The 26280-nt window shown below is 38.8% G+C and overlaps 4 protein-coding genes and 1 pseudogene across 4 annotated transcripts in view; 3 read left to right on the forward strand and 2 right to left on the reverse strand.

The window, feature by feature from the left end:
- The first annotated feature begins 757 nt into the window (after nt 1-757).
- Nucleotides 758-2300, forward strand: LOC101295217 (uncharacterized protein ycf39-like). The gene has a single exon (XM_004296747.1). It carries the CDS (start codon nt 849-851, stop codon nt 2109-2111), a length of 1263 nt encoding a protein of 420 aa, XP_004296795.1. The 5' UTR covers nt 758-848; the 3' UTR covers nt 2112-2300.
- Nucleotides 2301-6967: 4667 nt separating this feature from the next.
- On the reverse strand, nt 6968-9725 carry LOC101295507 (CASP-like protein 7-like). The gene is made up of 3 exons (XM_004296748.1): nt 9367-9725; nt 8441-8567; nt 6968-8352 (listed from the first exon to the last, which is right to left on the reverse strand). Exons 1-3 carry the CDS (start codon nt 9609-9611, stop codon nt 8128-8130), a joined length of 597 nt encoding a protein of 198 aa, XP_004296796.1. The 5' UTR covers nt 9612-9725; the 3' UTR covers nt 6968-8127.
- Nucleotides 9726-12019: 2294 nt separating this feature from the next.
- Nucleotides 12020-13279, reverse strand: LOC101295798 (CASP-like protein POPTRDRAFT_820933-like). Its single transcript, XM_004296749.1, has 3 exons — nt 13092-13279; nt 12839-12965; nt 12020-12649 (listed from the first exon to the last, which is right to left on the reverse strand). The coding sequence occupies exons 1-3, from the start codon at nt 13238-13240 to the stop codon at nt 12344-12346; spliced, it is 582 nt and encodes a 193-aa protein (XP_004296797.1). The 5' UTR covers nt 13241-13279; the 3' UTR covers nt 12020-12343.
- Nucleotides 13280-20849: 7570 nt separating this feature from the next.
- LOC101307584 lies at nt 20850-21421 on the forward strand (annotated as a pseudogene).
- A 1631-nt stretch (nt 21422-23052) lies between these two features.
- The window catches only part of LOC101307883 (CASP-like protein 6-like), a 4521-nt gene continuing 1293 nt past the window's right edge, over nt 23053-26280 (forward strand). Inside the window, exon 1 of the mRNA XM_004298053.1 lies at nt 23053-23114. Within this exon, the coding sequence (XP_004298101.1) occupies nt 23053-23114 (62 nt within the window). The remainder of the gene's footprint in view (nt 23115-26280) is intronic.

Consider the following 26280-nt stretch of genomic DNA (forward strand, 5'->3'; position numbering starts at 1 on the left):
TAAAACAAAGCCACACAGCCCGCCTACGTGGCTTCTAAGCTCTTTAAGCTTGTCATCCACACTAGGAGCGCCTAGTGAGTTCTTAATCTACTTTTTACATTTAAATGTTAATGCATCTTTTGTGGCTTCTAATTCTCAAGCTCAGTTGGGTGGAGCTTTCAGAAACTCAAATGACTATTTTTTAGGTGGTTTTATGTATTTTGCGGATATGGTTTTTACTTTTAAACAAGTAGATGGTCTAGCCTGTTTGGTTTCTACCAAGCTTGAGCAAACAAAGGTTTGAGACATTTTTTTGTTGAATTAAACTACCTTGAGTTGTTGTTTGAGGTAAATTTTAACTCTCAGAGCTTGTCCGAGTTGAGAGTTCTAGCAGAAGGCTTAAGACAAGTTTTGTTCTTTGTATTTGCGGCTCGGCTCATCCACACAAAAGATGAGCCATTACAATGTAATTATATATTCTTAGATATCTTAAATCTTCATTCTTAAATATCTTAAATCTTCATCTTTACAAAATGCATTGAATTTTGATTATAATGTTACCTAATTATTAAAACAACTTCTTCGCTTTCAAAGAAAGTATGAACTCATATTCATTCAAGAGCTCTTATAGAATTAGAAAAATCATAACAAAGAGAAAACTGAAATACTGAACGAGTTAGGAACAGTTTGTTCCAAAACGTTTATTAATAAAAAAGAAAAAAAGAAAAAGAAGAAGATCAAAATGAAATAAATGATAGTTCCACCCCACCTATATGTTTGTGTCCATCGCTTCATATCCACATATCAGTTGAATAGTAACACAAAGCCACAAGCTTCTCCTGCTTCTGGGACTTGAAGCCCTTCAGAAAATGTCACTGTGCTTCTCCTCCACCGCATTCAGTCTTTATTCAGCAAAAAACCAGAGCTTCTTAACTCGTTTCTCTTCTCAGTTCACCAACCCAACTAAGGTAAACTCATCTCTCTTTACTGGGTTCCCATCATCTCAGTTTAACTTATCTGAAATAGTTAAGTTCAGCAAAGAAAGACTAAAACCCATTTCAGCTTCAACCACCCCAACTGCTGAAACGACCGTTACACCTTCATTCAGAAACAAAAGTCCCAAAGACATTAACATTCTGGTTGTGGGTGCAACTGGGTACATTGGGAAGTTTGTGGTTAAGGAGTTAGTGGATAGAGAGTTCAATGTTATAGCCATTGCTAGGGAGAAGAGCGGGATTAGAGGTAAGTTTAGTAAGGATGAGACTTTGAACCAGTTGAAAGGAGCCAATGTGTGCTTTTCGGATGTTACTAATTTGGATAGTTTGGAGAAATCTATAGAGGACATGGGTGTTCCAATTGATGTGGTTGTTTCTTGCCTTGCTAGCCGTAGTGGTGGTGTTAAGGATTCTTGGAAGATTGACTATGAGGCAACAAAGAACAGTCTTGTTGCCGGTAGGAATCGTGGGGCTTCACATTTTGTGTTGCTTTCTGCAATATGTGTGCAGAAGCCTCTTCTTGAATTCCAGCGCGCGAAGCTGAAGTTCGAGGATGAGTTGATCAAGGAAGCTGAGAAGGACAGTGGTTTCAGTTATACTATTGTGAGGCCAACTGCATTCTTTAAGAGCTTAGGGGGTCAGGTTGAGTTGGTGAAAGATGGGAAGCCGTATGTGATGTTTGGGGATGGGAAGTTGTGTGCTTGCAAGCCAATTAGCGAGGCGGATTTAGCCTCGTTTATTGCTGATTGTGTGTTGAGTGAGAATAAGATTAACCAGATTTTGCCTATTGGTGGACCGGGAAAGGCATTGACACCAATAGAGCAAGGGGAGTTGTTGTTTAGACTTGTGGGGAGGGAACCCAAGTTTTTGAAAGTTCCCATTGAGATAATGGACTTCGCTATTGGGGTACTTGATTTCCTTGTAAAGATATTTCCTTCACTGGAAGATACAGCTGAGTTCGGGAAGATTGGAAGGTATTATGCCGCTGAGAGTATGTTGGTTTTGGATCCTGAGACCGGAGAATACAGTGCTGAGAAAACACCAAGTTATGGCAAGGACACATTGGAAGACTTCTTCCAGACTGTGCTGAGAGAGGGGATGGCTGGCCAGGAATTGGGGGAACAAACAATTTTCTGAGATTGTGCTGTGCCAAGTGTTGTACATTCAATTTCTCAATTGGTTCGGCCAATTTTGTACTATAGTCTGCTTCAAGGTATGCCGTTCCTTATCGGTCCACTGTCTATATTTGTATGAATCACAAGCTAGTGATTGTGATTATTGTTGTTACTTGCTTTACTCATCATCAATGCAAGTCATTATATCGTTGAATCTGTTTACTTAATACTGTTATGCAATTAAATTTCAACCTTTCCAGCTTGCTTATGAATGAATATGAATGCGCCCCAGGCAAAAGGGGGTCGAGTTTCTTTGACATGCCTATGATGTAATGCCATTGTTTAGTGGTTCTTTATTTAGAAGTTCTAAATGTACTATCTCTGATTGATTAGGCTTTTCTTAGTTTCATGTCTAGCAACATGATGTACATCAATCTGCATATTTTACTTAGACAAATCATCTGCTCTTGCGTTACTTGCATAGATAGCACTTACTCTTTAGAATGACCTATACACGTACACCTGAGGGTTTACAAACTAGTTATATATGTAGATAGTAGTTACTCTTTAGAACGATCTATACACATACCTGAGAATGCCTTTATTGGTCTCCCTATACAACTTCAAACACTAAGATTATATATCATGCTCAAGGGAGGGGAGAAGATGTAATGAATGTATGGGCCAGAAAACTTGAGTGAAACAACGACGTATCAAAGGACCCAGCTGTTGTTTACAGTACTTCAAAACCAGATCTCACCATCTGCCACTCCACATATTCATTGCCCTTGATCCAATCTAGGCAACACCCTGAGCAGTACTGGTGGCTGAGGCCACCAGACCTAGGGTTAGCTGCATTATAAGACTTGCATATATAGTCTGTCACCATCTGCCACTCCACATATTTATTGCCCTTCACCCAATCTAAGCAACACCCTGAGCAGTACCGATGGCTGACGCCACCATACCTAGTGTCAGCTGCATCAGAAGACTTGCATATATAGTCTGTCAACCATGTTGACCATAACATGAATAAGAGAACCAGTTGAAGCTGTTTGAGTTATAGGTCTAACCACTAGCAGTATCAGCTTATTAAGTAATATTAAGGTTTGTTGTACTGTGTCAGATGTTTAAGTTGGTATTAGAGTATTAATGACCAGAGTAGAGCTTTCCACATCCTAAAATGCAAAATGCAGCAAGAACTTTGTTCGGTACTCTAGCTTCCAGATGATGGGAACAGCTGCAAGCATGTTTAAATACCATAGGCAACAGATAGTAGAGCATCCAAAAAGTCTGAAACATGATCCCGTTAAGTAAAATAGACCCACTTAAGATTGTGAATGACTTACAGATCAAAATATGATACAGTATATATCTTAACCAATTTTGAAAGGATAAAAGAATCCTTGCATATATTTAATCTTTCTGGCTGGTCATCAAATCAATATCTCCTGTTTGTGTAGAAAAGCATCAGGATCTAATACAGATTCATGTTCGTTGATTGCTAGACTAAAGACCTGAAAAGTATTAACACAATTAATCACTTATTGTGTTAGCAATATTATGGCTACTATGAGTGTCCCTCGGCCTAGATTAGAAGGAATCTTAAACAAGTTGAAAGCTGATTTGTTAGAGCACAAAGAGTGTGTCTCTCCGAAGTGTGGTAGTGACAAAGAGGCAAATACATGGTGGTTTGTTACAGAGGGCTAGAACGTTGGTTCAAAATGTGGTTGTTTATGCCAAAGGCAGGCCAATGAATCGTAATTTGTCAACAAGGGCTATGACAATCTTCATATTTTTTTTTTTTTTTTTTTTTTTGAGAATCATGACAATCTTGAGAGTTATTAGTACACAATGTAGATGTTTTCGTTTCTGGAAATCATGATCCAAGAAAGGTCCTGTCTGCAGGTTGAACAATCAAACACCTTGATAATTGTTGTTTATTGGCTAAATATTGTACTAAAGAATCTGTGCAAAGTTGTGGCTTTTGTCTATGTAACTTACAAAAAAGCCTTAGAGTGATTGATGTTGACCTAAAATTTGATATGACCTGTGTATACAGTTGACTTCCTAGTTACACACTTATCAGTGCTACTGAAAACCTGTAAGAACCTGATAAGTGGCGAACCATTCTTGCTGATTTTCAGCTGGCTTTTCGTGAATCTGTGAGCGCCATGGAAGCTGCTGGGATATCTGTGCAAAATTAGGTCCAGTTCGCAGGCAAAAGTAGTCTTAATGTAGTTTTACTTGTACATTGTGTAGATATCAAAGATGCATAATGGTAGTGTATATCTATTGTTTAGGGAATTAGGGCAGATTACTATTCAACATAGTTTCAGCATTCCAAGTAGATTCATTTGATAATTCTTTATAATTTTTTTGAACAGATAAATCTTTAATTTAGACACTCTTAATTTGTTAAAGAACAGATCTTGCATACAATATGGGCCGTTCACATGTAATGTCTTGCATGGTGATCTCAGATTGGGCTGATTATAATAAGATGATCTTCTGCTTCCACTGCAAATAGCGTTATTAAGTTTCCATCTTGGAAATATAGGAAATACGTCTGAAGTCATTCATCGATGCAGATCCTTGACTACTTCACATTCTGAATGTGAGTCAATTTTCACATTTTGAACACTCCCAAGTCCCAACTATATTTCTCGTCTTTTGTTTTGGTATTTGGTCAGAGGTTGCCCTTTTTCTTAATTGTTGGCATAAGTCATATGACAATCGAGGTTGTTTTTCTTATTTTTAGTCAAAGCTATGTTTTCCTGACTTTGATAATCTCTGATCCATGGTTATGCTCTTTCGTAGTTTTTCAACAGTTACCAGTGTACATAATCTTAATTTAAGCATGCCATGGAAGAATGTGCTGAAGCTTCATGCAAAGCACATCATCAATACCTGCATATTTTCACTTGCACTTAGGAAACCCAGGATACCTCTAGTACATATATTTGCTGTGGGATGACAACTGTCTTACTGCTTTGATGGCAGGGTTTGAGGCGAGGTGGGTTTTGTACTCTCAGTCACACACATTGTTTTGTGCCAGGAATGGTACCGGGCACTAACACCACACACAGGCACGCACACACATTGTTTTGTGCCAGGAATGGTACCGGGGACTAACACAGTAGGGATAATAATAGAATATCCAGGACAGTTGGGGACAATGTGGTTAGAAGAGTAGATGTTGAAATGGTAGGTTGCTTTCAATACAGGTAATGAAGTACTTATTAAAGAAATTCTTCAAGCATTTCTGGCACTCCAGTTTGGTACTTATAATTTTGGATTGTGTTGAGCGAACTCTCTGATGGCCAAAAGTTTGTTTTGGTTGGGGATGGATGGAAATCGTGGTTGGCATCTGAAGAAATGGAGCTTTATATGTCATTCCAAGGTGGATTCAAATGTTTTGATCTAGATATAGTTGCACAAAAAGCCTGGAGCATACTTGCATACCCAATTCCTTGGTGGGTTGAAGGCTCAACATTATTTAGAGGGCTCTTTCTTATATGCTTCCTTTGGGGAAAATCCATCTTTATAAGGCTGTCTGTTTGTGGGGAAAGGGAGCTTTTAGTTTAAGGGCTGGTGTATTTGCGATTGTGAGTTCGTGTCCTATGCTTAAGATTTTCAAAGTTTGGAACCTGAAAGCGCTATTAGTTGATGCTATGGTGAATGCGCTAGTTCCTTCTTCAGCTGATTGGGATTTAGGTGAGGGTCTAATATATCTTCCTGCATATTGCATTATGAAATATCCTTGTGCTCTTTAACTACAACGTAGATTAATTGTGTGTCAGTATTAGTTGTTTCTTCTTCTCTTTAGAAGAGTGGAGGAGTCTTTAATCCACGCTCAATGGGATGAATGCAAGCGTAGCTCTGCAGATATTTTGGTTAGAGCAATGTAGATGTGGTGGAAAAATTTGTGTTTGTAGCTCTGGCTCTTTGGAGAGAGCATATTCAGTTACATGGTAGGATGGGAGGTCAAGGAGGCTGATAGTTTGGTTACAAAGGTTATTGTGTTGCATGAGCCCTTTATGGTAGCAAACTTAAAGGCACCATGCAAAGTGGCTGTGCTCAGTTGTTGCCAAATTCTCTGCAGTCAGGGTTGCAAGCTGACTTCTATTGCTAGTTTTCTACAATGGGTGTGACAAGTGGACAGTGAGGGCTTGGGGAGTTGTGAAGAACTGGATATGCTGAGAGTGAGTTAATGGGTGCAATGGCTGACTCTATTCCTGCTTCTATATCAATTAGGTTGCTGAGTTGATGGCTTTACAGAGTGGTTTTCAGTTTGTCATTGATGCTAGTATCCTTCCTATTGTGGGTGAAGTAAAATGTTTGGAGGTGGCAACTACCTCTAAGACTGGTTCCGAAGTACCCAATGTTGATCATCTCTAATTTGGTGATCGGATTACAGATTGGATACTTCGTGACATTTGAAAGTCTTGAATTATATCTCGAATACTTCTCATTCAGGGAGTTTCGTCTCTAGTTTGTTGAGATAGCATCAAACGTCAAGTTGCTTAGCTGAATCTGCATGTTTCATTTTGATTTGGTCATCTCTAATTGATTTTGTTTCTGTTAGTTGGATCTGCAATTGTGTCGTTATGAATTATGATCATTGTAATCTCTAGTTGTCTTGTCATCTGATGCTCTTTCATTGATCCTTGGGTGCTTGGGGAGAGATATGCTGCACTTGCATTCAAAGCTTTCTGGGTGGAAGACCTCTACGCCAAAAATTCAGAAAGGTAACCAAAGTATATTGACATGTATATGCAAGTGTTAGGGATGGACTTTTCGTAGCTAGAGTTTATATTTCTGATGAACATTTAGTGAATTTGATCACGAATGTATTGCTTGCTGACATTGCAACGAAGGAGATTTGAACTTGAAAATCTAGGCGCCGCTGGGTGACGTGCTACTGCGCTAGGCGAAGGCCAGGCGACATGGAAATAGACAGGTGTGTAAACATGACGTTTACACACCTATCCATTTTGATTACAAAATAACGCAAACGCGTAACCGGCCACATAGTACTGGCCGTACCCGTCTATTACGTGCTACGTAGATGCTAATCTTGTTTGAACAATTGGAGCAGCATCAGAGAGTCCGGCGAAGCCGGCACCAAGGACGGAGATGAAGTTGAAGCTGAGCCAAGCGCAAGCAGAGAATGCGCCGGCATTGGATTTTCATCCTCACACATATTCACAGATATGAGATATTCAGCTCCAAGGCAAGTTATACTGTTATAGTGCCAGTCTCGAATAGGCAACTATAACACGAAGTAACAGCTCCAGTTCCCTTTTTCTGCTCTCTTGACTTCGGCCCCTGCTTCTAGGGTTTTTGCACCCGCATTGCATGTCAACAAGCTATGGGAACCATGGCAGATTGGCAGTCAATTCCAGTATTCCACTAGTCTCCGCGGCCAAGTTGAAAGTGATCTTGTGTTCTGTTTGCAGAATAAGTTGTTAGCTAGTAGCTACTTTCTTGCTGCAACCTGATGATTTGGTCCCCAACCATCAGACTGAGAGGGATCGATGTTAGGACTATAGCTTTAGTAAGCTTGAACGGTCATCAATTCAATGGTTCATCGACAAGTTAAAGAGTAGTTGGTCATTGTGATTAGTTTCTATCTGCTATCTTTCGTCGCTTTTAACCTTCAGAAAATTGATCAGAATTCTAGCAGGTGCATCCGGTCTCACTGTTGGCATGCCATGGAACTAAAAAGGAGCTGAAGCTCAGCACTTCATGAAGTTCCATACCAAAAACCATCATATGTACTTGGAAAACCCAAACGTACGTTTAGAATATATTACAGGAATCCCCACACTAATTCTCCTCTTAAGTCTTACAAATAATACAAGACATGCAATTTACAATGACTATATACCCGACTAGTAGACAACATCATTTACATAAACATATAAAAGAAATATTGACCATATCATCCACAATCCAACACTAAGATTTAGTATGAGACACTCTCACAAGTCACATTCAACACACAATTGGAAGCGATATATTTCACCTAACTCTTATTTGGGAATTTTCTTATGGAGTGAGAAAGTTGACAACCACACCAGAAGGACTAGCAAAACCGAAGCAAACAACGATGAAGCGAGGGAGCCTGCTATATGTTTGCAGTACTCGTCAAAAATAGAGCAAACCTTGTTCCACTGCACATGTTCATTGCCCTTGTATCCGATATATGCAACACCGCCGGCAGTGCCAGTGGCCGAGGCCACTAGACCCAGTATCAGCTGCATCATGTACAAAAGAAGGGTATTAGTATTGTCTAGCTAGTTTGTGCGTTGGTAAAAACTAGTATATAGAGCTGAGTTTGCTTACCACATCCCAAAATGCAAAGTGGAGCAATAACTTGGTTGAGAATATTGGCTTCCAGATGACTGAAAGGGATGCTAGTGTAGTAAGAATACTATAGAGGCCTGCAACTGATAGTGCCACTATAAAGTATCTGAAACATGAACCACCATTAAATCAAGTTGGATAAGTTTATTAGTATAAATAGTCCTTGTTTTGAGACTATATGTTATACATAGAATTTTATTTAAAGTTTCTCATTAGAAATCACAAATGATTGGGTAGTCCTAACATAGATTAGACTGAATGAAGAAAAACCAATAATAAGGTTCTTTTCAAGTCCACTGTAAGGTACAGGTAGCTGGTGGTAGGAGAAATGGAGAATTACCTACCTTTTGGTAGGAAAGCGTCATAATCTACTGCAGATTAATTCAAGTTCATATCATATAGCTAGGGGAACAAGAACTAGCATCAGAAAATGTAAAGAAACGATGATCCAAATGAAACAAAAGGTCACTCTGTATGCACAGTAGATGGAATTGAAATAAAATCTCGGGTTCGACTAGTATACATCCAAATTAAAAGAACACTCTTAAGAATCATAGATCGAACATAGACAACCAACACGGTTTAGTAAACCTCTCAAACTTTAGTATGATTGTGTTTTGTTTTCGAAAAACAGAAACTAGCTAGGAAAGTAAATTTGGCTAAACTGTCAGGGATTCTCCTTATCTAAGAGATTAGATATTAGAAGGTACAGAAGAAGCTAAAACACCTATATGAGAATTGTACTTTGTCTCGGTACGAGCTCTCACTCTTACTTCACTAATAACTAGTAATACAGTATGTGATTCTTCTGTAACCAAAACATCTAATTCATGTACTTTGGACAGTTCAAACGAATTATTGTTAACGAGTTTAAGTAAGTGGATATATGTATGTAAAAGACTCACATGAAGGCAGGAGAGTTCTCAAACTTGGCTTCAAATGGGATAGGACCTTGGAATACCGTCTGCTTGCTAGTTACAATGACCAATACACTTGTTAGTGATGCTGCAAACACCAAGAACCTAAGAGCCACATCAACTGCAAACAAGTCAACTGCTTTTGGAGGAGGAGGCGTGTCGTCGCATGAGGCCTTTGATGGCAGAACTTCCTTACCGGTTTCCGGGTCAGCTGGCTTATCCGTCGATGCCATGGCCGGAAGCAGGTGCAGGGATATATGATATTGGTTAATTTGATGGCAGGAGTGTTAATGTACTTATACTTGAACCTGGTTCTTGGAGGATAAGTATGTGCATCTATATAATATATGCTGTTCGGGCCATACTTGAGAGTCTGAACACAATAGTTGGAGCTTCCTGCACGCCAACTGAATTGGTTTGAAAAGATAGAGTTTAATTGCTTATGTATATGATGATCATATAACACAACTACTGATCGTTATCTTATAAAAATTGTGTTCAGTACGTTGTTACGAAATTGTATATAATTATGAGCACGAAGAAAAACTGAATCCTGTCTAACTCAGAGGGAGAAAATACCCTAGCTAAGCCGCTAGCCAGAAAGCAAAGACATCGATGGTAGGGCTGAGATTTTCACCGTGTTTGGTAAAATTTTCGCATTCCTCAAATGTTAATTGTACGTATTATGTCATATATTAACATATTGTAGAATTTCTCTCGTGATAATTAACGTTTTAAACTAATTTTAATTTTATTTTGTCACCGTGTTTCATACTTCTCTGGTCATCTAGCTCATCAATTATCCATGCATCAGTCTTTGAGAGTGAGATTTGGGCAGTTAAACCTGGTATATTTGAAAGAAATTTAATTAGTCAGAATGTTGGAGAGGGGCTCAAGAATTTGATACTTAAGGGCATCCCAGTTAGATCTCGAGTTGAAGTTATGAAATTACATCCATAAAAGGCAATTATTTGCAAGTAATTAGGCTATTCTTTGATGGGGATTGCTATCTAAACATTTGAAGTTATGAAATTACATCCATACAAGGCAATTACTTGCAAGTAATTAAGCTATTCTTTGATGGGGATTGCTATCTAAACATTTGGTTATGATGAACCATATCCATAACGTATCATCGCAAATGGGAAATATATTAGAAGTTTAGAACCCTAATTAAGCCAAGTTTCATACTTCAAGTCACAATCATATAGATAACTTGCGTGTGGTAGTTGCAGCCTCTAGAACGTACTCTTATCAGAAAATCATTTTCTTTCGCATCTAGGCCAGATGTTAATTAGCTCATCATCATGCACTATTAAGTATAAATAAACATATAGATATTAGACTACAAGCATATCAAAGCTAATCCTACTTTGATTCTTTTCCTCTTTCTGATCAACCAATCTGGACTCTGTAAATTATACAAAAGCAAGCAAATGTGTTTAATTTTCTTTATGGATGTTGTATGAAACTCAAATGATTGCTTAGCTAAGTGATATACTACGTCTGCAATGACCAACTTTCTCGACTAGTACATATATATATGTATATATATCACCTAGCTATGCTACCATTCAACTAAATATATACATACTCTTTCAAATGGAGTAATCATAGAGTAAAACTATATTCTGGCCTCTTGATTCTTCAATCTGTGTGCTGCAGTTTTCCAGAAAGAACCTTCAAGAAATTCGATGAGAAAATGATTATATACTCGGTTGAGTATGCATGTCATTTTGAAATATAAATTGACAGGAGCTTATCCCATTAGTTGAAGAAAATCTTGTATCCGTGTAGATTATGGTTTACGTAGCCATCATATTAAGGTCAATTATGCCATCACTATCTCAACTACAAATTTGTTTTCTTTCTCTTTTGGTTATGCATATATATTATTGTTGCATATTTTTTTTTTTTTTGCAATATGATGTATAAGTACTTTAAGGTTTAGAAATTAATTGTTGTAATACGAGGCGTACATATATGACAAAAGAAAGACGATCGATCGGTTCTGTGAACTCTTCCTGATGTTGTTGTTTTTTGTTTTTGGCTTGTTAACATACATGATGCATGCTTCCTAGCTAGCTAGCTAGAGCTTCCATGATTTATACTAAAATGTGAATCATGACCATAGTAGAATCACAAGTTCCTTATTATATGAATCCACAATATTAAGAAGTTAAAGCTACTTAGTTTGGTTAAACTTCCTATAACTGGAACCATCATTGAGGTCAGTTAGCTGATGTACGATTATGTATCAAATTGCTATAGTAAGGTTTCTTGTTGGACACTGACGTCCTTCAAAACCGACCACCTTGGTCACTAGACGTACATGCACTTGTCGATGACCAAGACTAGGGTTTCTTGTCGGATCTGATGTATTTCACTTTTTCCGATGAGAAAGTTGTCGGGAAATGTCTGTCCTAACAAATTTCAGTGATACAAAAGGGGAAATAAAAGTCGGTTTTGAAGCAAATGTACATAAGCTAGCTAGCTCTGAGAAGATAATTCTGAACTTGCTAAGTCGTTGACGACGGAATGTGGCAAGCCAAGAAACACTCCAGAAAACTCGTTACTTGGGAAGTAACTACCAAGTTGACCTTGGAATTATATATAATCTACAATGGCATACTGACTTGGTCTCCAAGGATAAACATGCATAGTATTTACATTTACAAGAAAGCTTCATTAGGTTAATTAACTATGCTATCGCACATTTCTTCACATGAACCTAGCAAACCAGCAAAACAAACGGTATTCAAACGAATCAAACCCACGAGTTTTTAACACCCAAAAAGCTCCGACGACGATACCACATGTAGACAATATCATCTATCCCAAATTTTTAAGCAGATAGCGAAAATGTCAACCTTACGTGACAAAGCAAACAGTTCTGAAAACACACAATACAAGTTGCTTTTGGCCGGAGCACAGGTAAGGGAGGCATTACTTTTATGCATATGTTTCAGTTCCTTGTGCTTGTGGTGGAGTCTGTAATTAAGGTCGTCTGCGCTTGTGGTGGAGTTTGTAACGGAGACTGTGCAAGAGGTTGTGATGTCTCAAAGGTTTGTTTGGGGATCCTTTTGTAGAGACTAATGAGGGAGGTCCATAGAAGAATGACAAGCAAAAGTGAGGCGAATAAGGCGAACCCCAAGGCAACTCCTAGATGTCGACAGAAGCGGCTGTATGTAGAGCAAAGATCACCCACGAATATGCTGTATGCAACACTACCGGCAGTCCCAGTTGCTGAGGCTACTGTCCCCAATATCAACTACATATCATGATCAACAAACTTGTTTACCAAGATTGAATCATGTAGGGTACTGATATGAACTTCACAACCAAAACTATACAAGTGACGATATATAGATAGAGTTGATCTAAATCCATTATAAACTCAAATGCAAGGTTCTCAATTTTTTCGCGTGGAATTAGGTTTTTGAGAGAGGGAGCTAATTACCACATCAAAAAACGCAAAGATAACCAACATTATTGATGAAGATGGCGCTAAGCAGATGAGTAAACAAGTAGATAACTTGGTAATGATGCCGTAAAACCCCGCCACAGACAATGCTGCAACAAAATATCTGCACCATTTCAATAGATTGTACAACTAATTAGTTTATAGCCCTAATATTATAATTAGGGTTATAAATCAAAATTATTATAAAGAATTAGGTATTGTGCTCAAATTACTATAGATGCTCACTTACATGAATGAGGGTGAATCAGTGAATTTGACAGAATCGGATGCATAGCTGGAATAGCCAGTCCAGCCAGTCCCTAGATCGTACCAATCTTCGGTATCATTGCTAGTCGCCATGGTCACAGCGCTAATTGTCGAGGCAGCAATCAACAACATCCGGAAAATAAAACTCAAGCAAAAGTAAACTGCAGGCTTCTTTGTTCTTCCCATGACTGATGATCATGCATGCTTGTTGTCATGTGAGCACCGTGTTATACATAGGGAGCAAAACCATAAGGCTTAAAGGAATTTTTAGTTGACATTTCCATCTTCACTGGCAAAATGAATATCTAAGCTGGTTTAATATTTTGTTAATTAGCTACTGCTATGAACGTTCTCAGCAATTATAATCTCTTGGGATAGAAATTGAGCCATTTCCAATTGAAAATAGGTCAGCTGTGTTGGCGTAAGTAACTATGAAAGTTCTATGAATGATTTCTGCGTTGAAGTCTCTGGGAAATTATTGAAGAGATGTGTTTCATGCTTTATTATTCAAGGGTTTGGACTTTGAATTGGTTTACTTGGTACTTTTTAAGGTTGGATCAAAGATTCTGCTAAATAATTAATTACTTGGTTTGTTTAGAATGTAATTGCAAAATGATATTGTTTTTGCAAACTTGTGAGACAACCTAGCCTGTCAAAAATCAAAATGATGGAACTTCGGCGCCGGTTGTGAGACAAACTACCTGTCAAATTGATGGAACTTCGGCGCCTAGTATTTAGATCAAGATTCACACTACAGGAAATCGCGTCCTAACCGATGGAAACAACTCGTCGCCTAAGATAAACTATTTGTTGCCTAGGATCTTGGCAGACGAATTATCAGTCGACTAAGTTCTGTCGCCTAAGTGTCTAAGTGTCGTGAGGTAGACACTTAGGCGACGGAACTAAAGTTAGTCGTCGACTAAGAGGGATCCTAACCGACGGATCTTTTCCTGCCTTGTCGACGAAAGATAAAAACCTCTGTCGACGGAATGTTTGTGTTCGAACGATTCTTAGCCGACGAATATGAAATTGTTCTTGGCCGACGAATATGAAATTATTCTTAGCCGACGAAATGGTCGTCGGTATGTATGTTTACCGACGAATATTGCATCGTCCTTAAGCCACGGAATATTCGTCAACAGAGTTTTAAACCGACGAATTCATAATAGTTCTTAGTCGACGATCGATCTTTGTATTCATCGGATAGGTGATTTATCTTAGGCGACGAATGTTATTGTTTCCGTCGCCTAAGAGATTTTATTTAGGGTAAAAAATTGTAATTATTTTTTTTACCTTATTCACTGTTTCCAAAAATTACAAATCAGTAACAATAATCAAACACATACAGATACAGCACGCAGGAAGCATTGGATTTGGAAAACTTATTCATATATTGATCATGATAACTAGATGGACAAATATTGTTCATATATACAAATTAACTTGCATGTCTATTAATATGCATGTTTAGTGTTAAATAATGAACTAACTAGAAAATTGTTCATACAATCTACCTAAACTATGAATGAAGTACTACAAAATCAATAATGCCAATTGTCATTCTCGTCTAATCCGATGTTGTCGCCTTTATCATCATTGTTCTGTGGGGAAACTTGTGGAGGATGAGGAGGAGGTGGCATACCTAGGTGCTCATATATGACTGCAACTTGGGACTGCACAACACTATACAAAAACTCGACACGCAGGACACGCTGCTGGACCTCTTGGATTTGCTGCTGGGCACGCTCCTCTGATTCCTTTAGTCTCTGCTCATAGCGATCCTGCACCTCTTTGAGTTGCTGCTCATCACCTCTAGGGCATGGTTTTAGGGATCGGAGCAGTGTGTATTCGACTAAGAGTGAGTCCAATGCAGTTTGAATCGATTTTAACTTAGCCGACGAAAATGTTTTGTCGGCTAAGACAAATATTAGTCGCCTACAAAAATTAAATTTTGGTACAAAAAAAAAACGCAAAATTCACCCGCCTAATATTTCGGGATTCTAAGCGACTAAAAGTCCACTTTCCGTCGCCTTGGTAGTACTAAGTCGACGACTCCTTCAATTTCCATCACCTAAGTATCATAAAATTTTGGGCAAATAATAACGCGCAAAATTCACCTGACTAATATTTCGGGACCCTAGGCGACGGAAAGCGTATTTTCAGTTGCCTTAGTAGTACTAAGGCGACCACTACTTCAATTTCCGTCGCTTAAGTAGATGTTTAAAAATTTAGGATTTTTTATTAAAGTTACATCCAAACATTTTCGTGTAGATTTTTTATTTGCATGAATAATAAATGGTTGGACGTGGTTATAAATTTAAAAATACATATCTGAAGTTATGCCAAATTAATACAAGTACATTAGACCGAACGAAATCCACAATAATGGTTATATTAATCAAACTCATGATAATCTGAGTCGTCCGAATCATCATCCTCCTTAATTTGGTTAGAATACTCATCATTCTCTATGTATTCGTCCTCTATGAAGCCGTCGTCATCATGATTGGGGTTGCGTTGTAGCGAGTTCAGTTCAGATGGTGTAATTGGAATGTAACCTATGATAGCCGAAACGTGTTGGTTATAGACACAAATATCCTCAGTATCAGGGACTACATATAGAGATTCCTCTTGATATGATATGGTTCATTCGGTTGATCAGTTGTTGGTTCACTGGACCCACTCACATCATCCCCTCCCAGTGTAGCTGCACTCCAAATATTCCTATGTGACATCACCTGCACCACTTTCCAACCCTCACCCATAGCCAAATCATCAAGATAAAACACTTATTTTGCCATGGTGGCAAGAATAAACGGCTTATTCTTATACCATACACTGTTTGAGTCCACTGATAACAAGCCACTATCCAGAATTGTACTCCTTCGTATGGTTGGGTCAGTATTGAACCATTTGCACTTGAACAACACGACTGGCATACCCTTGTCGTAGATTAGTTCGATGACACTGACAAGAACCCCGTAGTAGTTGAAACTCATACCCTTAACCATAACTCCATTGTTTTGGGTGACATGGCCTTCATCTCGTTCTGACGTCACAAACTTAACACCGTTCACAAAACATCCTGCACGAACTCTGTGGAATTGGGGTCTTCCAACCAATAAGTGCAACTCCGGGTTGTAAGAAGCAGGAAAATGCTGTTGAATGTGCATCATTTGTAACAACTTTAAGAGCAACGTTGTTACATTATGTAACATCAAAAAGCAACATATATTTAATTTATGTAACATCATAGAGAGATAGAAGGTACCCAAATAGGAAAGTAATAAGGAAAACCTCTCTTGTGAATGACTTCGTTACCATCTTGCCTTTCCAAATGAGACTTCAAGTATCGCTCAGCTTCGTCGCAATGTTGAAGGACAGACCAATGAGCATCTTTGATTTCAGAATTACTTAATCTTTCAGAATTATTTAACCTGCCATACGGTTGAACATCGTTGGAAACAACTGATAGATTGAATTGGCTACTACCAGCTCCAAATGATTCCCTCCTCTGTGGGTTCATCATTGAGATATGTGCTGCAGTAAGTTACGCACTCAGCCTGAATGTATGCCGCTGTGATCGACCCTTCAAGAAAACGTTTATTTCTGTTCGACTTCTTGAAATCCCCCAGTTGCCTGCAAAACAGATATTTATTCTCTAATGGTTATTAATATTTAAAAAATTTATTTTAATTTGAAAGGATGATTAATTAGAAAATGAGTGCATACTTCTCTGTCCTCTCATTTGGATAGCACCAGGTATAACTTGTACCGGACCAGTAAGCAACACTTGTTCAGGAAGGTGGATCATGAGGTGAATCATGATGTCAAAGAAAGTTGGGGGAAAGATCCTCTCTAGCTTGGACATGATGTACACAATGTCTTCTTAAAATGACCGAACATCAGACTTTTTAAGCTCTTTAGCCCATATCCTCTGAAAGAACTTGGATAAAGCCACTAACGTGTCAACCACATCACTTTGCAAATACGGTCTAATGACCACGGGAAGAAGATGTTGCAACAAAACATGACAGTCATGAGTCTTTAACCTAGTAATCTTATTTTTCCTCGTCTTAACACATGCATCGAGCGATATTCCATGCATACCCATGAGGATACTTAACGTCATAAAGCCACTAAAACACTTCTGCCTTCTTTTGAGGATGGACTGTGTAGCCTGCTTAAGGCATTATTGTTTTTTTTGTTTTTTTTGTTTTTTTGTTCTCTACTAGCCATAGCTTAGGGCGTATACCCATTTTCTTAAGATCAACACAGGTTTTGGGGGTGTCCTTGTTCTTATCTTTGAGATTTAGAATTGTTCCAATAACGCTGTCACAAACATTCTTCTCTATGTGCATGACGTCCAAGTTGTGTCTGATTTTCAACGTCGACTAGTAAGACAATTCAAAGAACACACTTTTGTGTGTCCAATACTTCAACTGATCAGGCGTGGGAGGATTCAAGTCGGTTACTTCTTTACTGGTGCTCAAATATCTGAACCAGTGCTCGTTAAGCCTCTCCAAAATCCACTCACCAGACCTCCCTAGGGGTTTCGGATTATGCTCCTTAGTCCCATCAAATGTCTTAGCATCCCACCGCCACTCGTGATCCTCGTCAAGCCATCTATGAGATCCCCAGAAACAAATTTTGTCGGCATGGCGACTAGAATTGATGTCATCTAAGCATACCGGGCAGCCTTGTACCCCTTAATTTGTTGGTCAGACAACATCCCGTAAGCTGGATAATCACTGATGGTAAAAATAACAGCTGCATTCATCATGAATGAAGTTTGACCATGCCTGTCAAAAGTAGGGAGTCTATTTTCTCATAACTCCTGCAGCTCATCAGTTAATGGTCTCATATACACATCGAAGCACTTTCCTAGAGAACACGACACTAGAACCATAAGCGTAAGAAAATTGTACTCCTTCCTCATACACATGTTGAGAGGTAGATTGTACGGAAATACTATCACAGGCCAAATAATATAAGACAAATTCATGTTTCTAGTAGCATTGAATCCGCCTGTTACAAGTCCGAGTTTGACATTTCGACAGTCTCCAGCAAATTCGGGAAAAGAATGGTCAAAATATTTCTAAGCCTCCCCGTCTGTGGGGTGTGTGAGATTATCCGGATCTATCCTCTCCTCTCCTTGGTGCCTTGCCTGGCGCCATCTCATATGCTTGGCCGTATGTAAAGACATGTACAGACACTACAGACGAGGACCCAATGGAAAGTAACGGAGAACCTTCCTAGGAATGGGCAGGTTTTTCTCTTTAAATGAAGTGGAAGTTTTATACCTTGGCTCATAGAAATGTGGTCACTCACCAGTCTTGTAATCTTTGTAATACAAGATACAGTTATTGACGCAAGCGTCTATCTTCTGATGATCAAGACCGAGGTCAGTCAACATGCTTTTTATCTAGTTGAAATTTTCCGAACAACTGTTACCTTTGGGAAGCACTTCCTTCATAAGTGCAATATCATCATCAAAACATACGCTAGTCTTTCCACGCTAGTCTTTCCCCGCTTGTTTTTTATCTTCATTTACTTCATGACCGTACCCAACACAGTATGCTCACTGCCAGGATACAATGGAGTTTGTACTTGCCGTACACAAGCATGTTGTACTTATCATAATCACTGTTGTACTCAACGTGGGAGACATTAGGGAAAGTGTCAAGGGCGTTGTCATAAACAACAGTTTCCTAATATCCTGAGACGGCGAATAGGAAGACATCGTTTAAGATGTTCATCACAGCAGGGTCCCCGTAACTAGCATTGGAAGATCCTGCATGTTGATTATGTTGTGCTTGAATTTTTGCAAGTGTAGGCATTTTAACTTGATTTTCACCGTGCCATGTCCATGTGGTATAACTAGGATAAATACCGTTTAGTGCCAAGTGAGAATACATGTCTTCATATGTTACTAGTTTCCGATTGAGACATTTGTTGCACGAACATATGTGAATAACTATGTCTGGAGGACTAAGTAGACGCACGAACTCAAGAAAATAAAAAATGCCTCTCATATAAAGAGGGGACCCATTCCTTAATTGCATCCAGCTCTTGTCCATATTGTATACTATAATAACAGGAAACAAAAATATATAATCAAAAAATCGTGAATAATAAACGGGAAATATATATATACTTAATTATTATATATATAAGATATATTAATGTACGTCGTTCACACCTATAATCTTCACCTTATGCCTCCGGTTAGGGCCCTAATCCTGTTTGAGAGCACATGACATTGTGATTTCGTTTGTTGTTGGGGCGTTTCAAATTCGCATATGTGAGAAAATTTCGGCAGCATCTCCCTACAGTTCCTCAAGTGCACGAATATCTATACCTAATATGCACTCGAGGAACAATAAAGGAAGATCCTGTCCAAATATATATACCCACAACTGAAAACGAAACGCACCAACAACAAACAAAATCTCAATGTCATATGCTCTCAAACTGTCCAAATATGGAACAATTCGAAAACCATTTTGTTAGACACAGTCGTAACATAATGGTTCTCGAACGGGATTTCTAAGGGTAACAATATATATATTGATGAATGCATAAGAATATTATAATTCTTAATTACATGATTTATCATTTGAATACACAAATGATTTGCATGAAAACGAAAATTTGATAAATATATTATTCAGATAATTATTAATCATACACACAAAAGCTAAAGATATATATATATATATATATATAGGCCGTCTCTGTTGCGGACATCCGTACGGGTTTTCCGTACGGATTTCCGCCGTTTCTCCACTATTCCAGCGCTGGCGACGCCGTTTCTTCTGCCCGGTGTGATCCCAGACCTCCCCCAACGGTGTTGGAATGAAGAAGAAGGCCGGAGAGATCGATCAGAGATCTGTGTAGCAATCTCACTCAGAACTTCACGATCGATCATGGTGGACCTCCGATCGCGATCTCTCCGGCTTTCTTCTTCATTCCAACACCGTCGGGGGAGGTCTGAGATCACTCCGGGGAGAAGAAACGGCGTCGCTGGCACTGGAATGGTGGAGAAACGGCGAAAATCCATATGGAAAACCCGTACGGACGTCCGCAACTGATAATCCTTGTGTATATATATCTACACACATATTATACGTACAAACATATTATACACACATATATACAAACATATTATAGGTATACACACAGATTATACGTACAAACATATTCAACATGTATATACACTATCAAAGTTACATATATCATGCATGCATCAAGCAATCCAGTAATTAGATCGGCAAAGTTGGACTGCCGGCAAAGTCGCCTGAAAGTTCGCCAGAAAATTTGCATAAATGAAAAAAGTAAATAAATTAAGGATTAAATTCAGTTTGCCCCCTCGTACTTTAGGTCAATAATCAGTTTGGTCCTATATCTTTTTTTTAATAACGTTGGGCCTTGAAGTTCTATTTCACATCAGTTTAGTCCAATTTTTGAATTGCCCTCCTTACCATGACGTCATGCGTTGAGTTGTCCGCGACACAAGGGCCCAATTTCTGATTTAAAGGGTAGAATAGTCATTTTATCATATTATGGTCTTCAAATAATTCAAAATTAACAGAAATGATTTTGAGAGAAAAACACAGTGATGCACAGTACCTGCCGACCAAAAATAATCTTTGCTACGCCGCAATACCCACCTCTTCTTCCTCCCCACACCCACTTCTCCAATCCCATCATAACCCAAAACGCTGCGTTTCATCACATTATGGACTACCGGATACCACCCACCATGAATCTCTGGACAGACGACAACGCCTCCCTCATGGAGGCCTTCATGAGCAACTCCGATCTCACCTCCTTCTGGGCCACCCAGCCCGCCGCCCACCCCTTCCACCAGCCCCAGTCTTTGGCTTCCACGATGAACTACCCCCGCCCCCAACGCAAGCGCCGGCTCCGGTATCGGCGCCGTTCAACCAGGAGACCCTTATGCAGCGGCTGCAGGCCTTGATCGAGGGCGCCAAGGAGAGCTGGACCTACACCATCTTCTGGCAGTCGTCGTATGACATGTCGGGCGCCTCCGTGCTCAGTTGGGGCGAGGGGTTCTACAAGGACGAGAGGCCATACCACCTAGCCGCCTCTTCTTGCGAGCGTGTCCGCCAAGGTCAGGTGTTCGGGCTTCAAACCATGGTCTGCGTCCCGACAGTGAACGACGTGGTCGAGTTGGGCTCGATTGAGCTCATATTCCAAAGCTCGAATCTGATGAACAAGATCCGGGTTTTATTTGACTTCAACAATCTTGAAGTCGGTTCTTGGCTTATAAGCGGCGCTGCCGATTAGGACGAGAGCGACCGGTCGTCGCTCTGGATCAACGACAACCCGTCCAGCACAATCGAAGTCGTCAAAGAATCAGTCAGCATAGCTCCGACGACTTCAGGACCTAGTACCAGTAACCATCACATCTCCAAGAATCCGATTCCGTTCGACAATAACCAACCTAGCTCTAGTGGCTTGACGAACAATCCCAGCGCCGTTCTCCCAATCAGTCACCAACAGTAGCAACAACCCCAGCAGCAAGTCACGCAGACGTAGAGCTTCTTCACTCGGGAGCTCAATTTCTCAATTTCTCTCAAAATCATTTATGTTAATTTCGAATTATTTGAAGACCATAATATGATAAAATGACTATTATGCCCTTTTAAGTCAGAAATTGGGCCCTTGTGTTGTGGACAACTTAGCACATAACGTCATGGTAAGGAGGGCAATTCAAAAATTGGACTAAACTGATGTGAAATAGAACTTCAAGGACCAACGTTATTAAAAAAAATATATGAGACCAAACTGATTATTGACTTAAAGTACGAGGGGGCAAACTGAATTTAATCCATAAATTAAAGTAGTTACATACCAATTAGGAGAGCAGCTTTTGAAGATCGATCAAATCCAGTAATTGGACCGGCAAAGTTGGACTGCCGGCAAAGTCGCCGGAAAGTTCGCCAGAAAATATGCATAAATGAAAAAAGTAGATAAATTAAAGTAGTTACATACCAATTAGGAGAGCAGCTTTTGAAGATCGATCAAATTCATGAAGAAAAGCTTCTAAAACTAGATTTGGATCGGATGAATTCTGTGAGGAGTAGGGGGGAGGGGAGAAACTATGGCTTTTTTCTACGTTCTCTTCTGGGCAGAAGTTGTATAAATGATATGTTTACTTAACCGACGGAATCTTTTGTCGCCTAAGACAAAAGGCGTCGGCAAAAATATATTCGTTATACATTTTGTCAGGCAATAATGACATTTTTTAGTCGACGGAACAAATCGTCGGCTAAGAAAGACATATTCGTCGCCCAAGAATTACTTAGCCGACGGCATAGGATTCGTCGCCCAGGACTCACTAAGCCGACGAAAAATGGTTCGTCGCCTAAGACCAGCCTTACCGACGAAAATGTGTCGTCGCCTAGGAAGATCTTAGTCGACGGAGGGTGTCGAAAGTCAGTTTCCGTCGCCTAAGAGTTACTAAGCTGACGAAAGGTTACCGACGAAAAATATTCGTCGCCTAGGATTTACTAAGTCGACAGAACTTAGACGACGAATGCGGTTTCGTCGAATAGGAATATCTCAATCGACGGACGCCCTCGATAGTCATTTTTCGTCGCCTAAATAGATCTTAGGCGATGGTTGTGGTGTCCTATACGATGGTTATTTTTCCGTCGACGAAGACGAACTTAGCCGACGGAATTTTTTTTCCCGTCAGCTAAGACGATATTTCTTGTAGTGTCACGATGGTATCCCAACAAATTAAGCTATGTTAGCCTCCATTGTAGACGCACGAACCTAATGCCCTTCAACCCTGCTAAGTGCTAACCACATGTAGGTTGGAATTGGGACTCGAATGGTAGACATGCATGGGGGTTTATGATGGCAACTCAACCAACGGTAGTCATTGAAAATTTTTCAGTGACGTTTCACAAATGAGTGTAACAGTGGTCAGTGTTACTCTAAAGAGACTATTCCAAATGCAACCAAAGACAAAGTAGAATAAATCGTTCATTGTCTTTGAACGATCAAGAATAAGTTGAGAGTAGATGTTATCTCATGTAAATATATAGTCTACCTCTAATAAGTTGCTTAATTAGCAAAAATCTTAATTTTTGACGGAACAAGAAGTAAGGGCCCTATAACTGATTTTGAAGATTCAAGTCAGTGTTTCAGAAGGTAAAATTTCCTACCAACAATCTAACTGCCATCTGCCTTCAGAAATAAACTTGGCCACATTGAATACAACTGACATTTTGAACAGTCGATGACACGCTATTTATAGCTAGGTACTGATGAACTAAAATATCGTCAAACTCTTTCCCGAAAGAAGTCCAACCGCAGCAGATGTAATTCACTGATCGATCGACATTCATCTTAAGATGCATATACATGGAAGAAGCTAAGAGAAGTGACAAATTAAGTAGTATCAAAACATTATATATATATATATATATATATATATATATATATAGAACTCCATCTCCGTTCCCTTCTTTCTCTTTCAATTTAATTTGTGGTTCTAAAAGGGCACAAGCACTTCCCCGATGCCAATCCAATGTTATGGTCTAGGCAAGATAGCCTGCTAATAGGCTAATGAATCCGAAGATATGAGAACGAGGATTTTTGAACCCCATATGTTGAGCTAATGACAAAACTGCTTACATACACAAATCGATTTGGAAAGTTAGATAACGGCAACCGATCAATTCCTTAATTGCAGCTATTCAACACATTTATTAAGTAGTTAAAATGATTATCACAATCATTGAATGTGTTATTATATTTTGTGTAGCAATCTCCAGTTACTTGGAGGTGAAGCATTTTGACCAAACTATCCAAGCAAGCAAATCTTATCATCATCTTCATGCTGTTCTTGCACCGTTTACACTTTTCCCAAATCGATCAGTTGACTTCATGTATTTCTAGATTTTATAAATCAGTTTTTTGGGTGGTAGTCCCTATTTTGCTGGGAATGTTGTCGACGCTCTAAATTAGTTACTACACAAAGATAAATATTAATCGTTTAAACTACTCTTAAAAAAACATTCAGACATATTGTTTATGATAAAAGGAGATCGATCAAAAAACAACGCGAGTGAAATTTACACGCAATAATTACAATCCTCACACACTTCTTCTTATTCACTTTTGGAATGTCAAAATGTCCGTTGCATGTCATGAACAATTTGAAGAGACAAATTTCCACAGTAATTGAGGGTCTGCAAATTTTACTCTCCAGAAACAAAACAACAACAGAAATAGGCGATTGTTAACATACATATAGCTCACAAATTAGCTGTTAATTAGTCTTAAGTCAATTTAATTAGTTGTTTCCTAATCATCATATAACCTTGTAACAAACTCATCAGTTTTCATCAAGTCGAATACATTTTAGCTTCTTCATTCTTCTCATTTTCTCAGTTTCACCAAAGCTTCATCTCTAGCTTTCAGCAATGAGATTTGTAATTGGCAGTTGGGAGTGAGCCGGGCGTTGTACATACCATGTACCTTTTTTATTCAGTAATGATAACATTTTGATCGAGAGAAGCTGTAGGTTGGCTGTTGGCATATATATTGAACTTCAATGAGTTCAATCAACCACTTCACAAATGAATCTGAAGCAGGAATTAGGATAAAGAATTATGAATTACCACTATTTTCTAGTAATTAACTAGTAAATAGTTCAATACTCTTCTACACTAATACATGTTTATTATGGAATAATTTCTCGAATTCTTATCTTCTCGTTTGATATATTTTCGAGTCATATAAATTAGTAAAGTCTATAACTAAAAATATCTAGCTAGGACTTACAATGACATTAATGATGACACCAACCCTAATGCTATAACGATAAAAACAAAGGGGGACTAGCTTGTAGAGTAGCTCTAACGTACAGTCGAGAACACATTTAGTTATGATCTTGATCGATACTGGAGGACTTGCTAGTATGAATCTCAATAATGATGTAGCTGATATTGGAGGCTATTTATGCCAAAATATGGGTCAAAACCTGCCAAAACATAGAAAAAGAAAAATCACGTAACCAAAACAGAATTGAGAAATTCATACAGCTAGCTAGATAGTGTAAAAGCCAACCTTGCATTCCTTTGGAAACAAGCCTCGTGTACCTGTTTAGTGTCTACAAGACTACAACCTTGAGCAGATAATATTGCATATTTCCCTCAAGTTGTAATATGGGCAGCTCGATCGATCTCTAGTGTGGACGTCCACACATGTGGTCAATTATGTGAAATCATTTTATCAATGCCCTACTAGCAATCAATATTGGATAACCACCCAAGTGACCAAACCACTCTATCAATTACCTAATAATAAAACTAGCTATCTAGCTTACTCTCTTTTGGGTTTTGACTCCTAAAATTCTCTAATTTTCTTGTATTTGAGAGGTCGTTTCCTTCCAACATTGTGATTGTTATATCGTTCCTTGAACGATTATATTGAACGATTATAGAGTTTAGTATTTAAGTTTTGAAAGTCGGAAATCAAAACTGAGAGAATGACAATTTGACAAATGTATTATTGTTATATCTTCTTTTTTTCTTATGCTAAAAAACTAATTACAAAACAGATCCCCGGAAGCAACCTGCTCCAAAAAGATCAGAATTAACAACAAGCCCTACGGACAGGGGAAAATCCGAATTTCTAACAAGCCCTATTTATTATTGCTATATCGTTTTTAAAAAGATTATAGAGTTTAGTATTTAGGTTTTGAAAGTTGGAAATCAAAACTGAGAGAATAATAAATATACGATCTATATGTCTTAATTTGTAAATCTTAATTCTTTATCTAAATTGTCCAACATTTTTTTTTTGTCAAGAGACTTCCTTTTAACTTTGAATAGCGATGGTCTTCTATCCCTGAATTTAGAGGAAATATTTGTGTATGATACATATAAACGTGTAGCTTCCACCCACTCAACACAGAGCCACCTTCGCCTCTTGGTTTCCTACACTTATCCATTGTCTGAGATTCTGAGTTGTCGCCTACAATACTAACCTATTCCCACCTCTCCTCCAACTCCCAACAATGTCAAAATTTTAAGCTAGCCTCTCTTTCACACAAACCTTCAAGCTACTTCTCCCTCCTATTTAAACCTTCACACTACGTACACCATCCGCTCATCTCTCTCTCTCTC

This window comes from Fragaria vesca, linkage group LG4 (genome assembly GCF_000184155.1).
Source record: "Fragaria vesca subsp. vesca linkage group LG4, FraVesHawaii_1.0, whole genome shotgun sequence".
NCBI classification, from domain to species: Eukaryota; Viridiplantae; Streptophyta; class Magnoliopsida; order Rosales; family Rosaceae; genus Fragaria; species Fragaria vesca.

Excerpts from the sequence above, each read along its gene's own strand:
- LOC101295217 (XM_004296747.1), top strand. The coding sequence starts at position 849 with ATGTCACTGTGCTTCTCCTCCACCGCATTCAGTCTTTATTCAGCAAAA.
- LOC101295798 (XM_004296749.1), bottom strand. The coding sequence starts at position 13,240 with ATGTTGTTGATTGCTGCCTCGACAATTAGCGCTGTGACCATGGCGACT. Across the intron at positions 12,966-13,091 it reads ACTGATTCACCCTCATTCAT|ATATTTTGTTGCAGCATTGT; the intron begins GTAAGTGAGCAT and ends GAAATGGTGCAG. Across the intron at positions 12,650-12,838 it reads TCTTTGCGTTTTTTGATGTG|TTGATATTGGGGACAGTAGC; the intron begins GTAATTAGCTCC and ends CATGATATGTAG.
- LOC101295507 (XM_004296748.1), bottom strand. The coding sequence starts at position 9,611 with ATGGCATCGACGGATAAGCCAGCTGACCCGGAAACCGGTAAGGAAGTT. Across the intron at positions 8,568-9,366 it reads GAGAACTCTCCTGCCTTCAT|ATACTTTATAGTGGCACTAT; the intron begins GTGAGTCTTTTA and ends TTCATGTTTCAG. Across the intron at positions 8,353-8,440 it reads ACTTTGCATTTTGGGATGTG|CTGATACTGGGTCTAGTGGC; the intron begins GTAAGCAAACTC and ends TACATGATGCAG.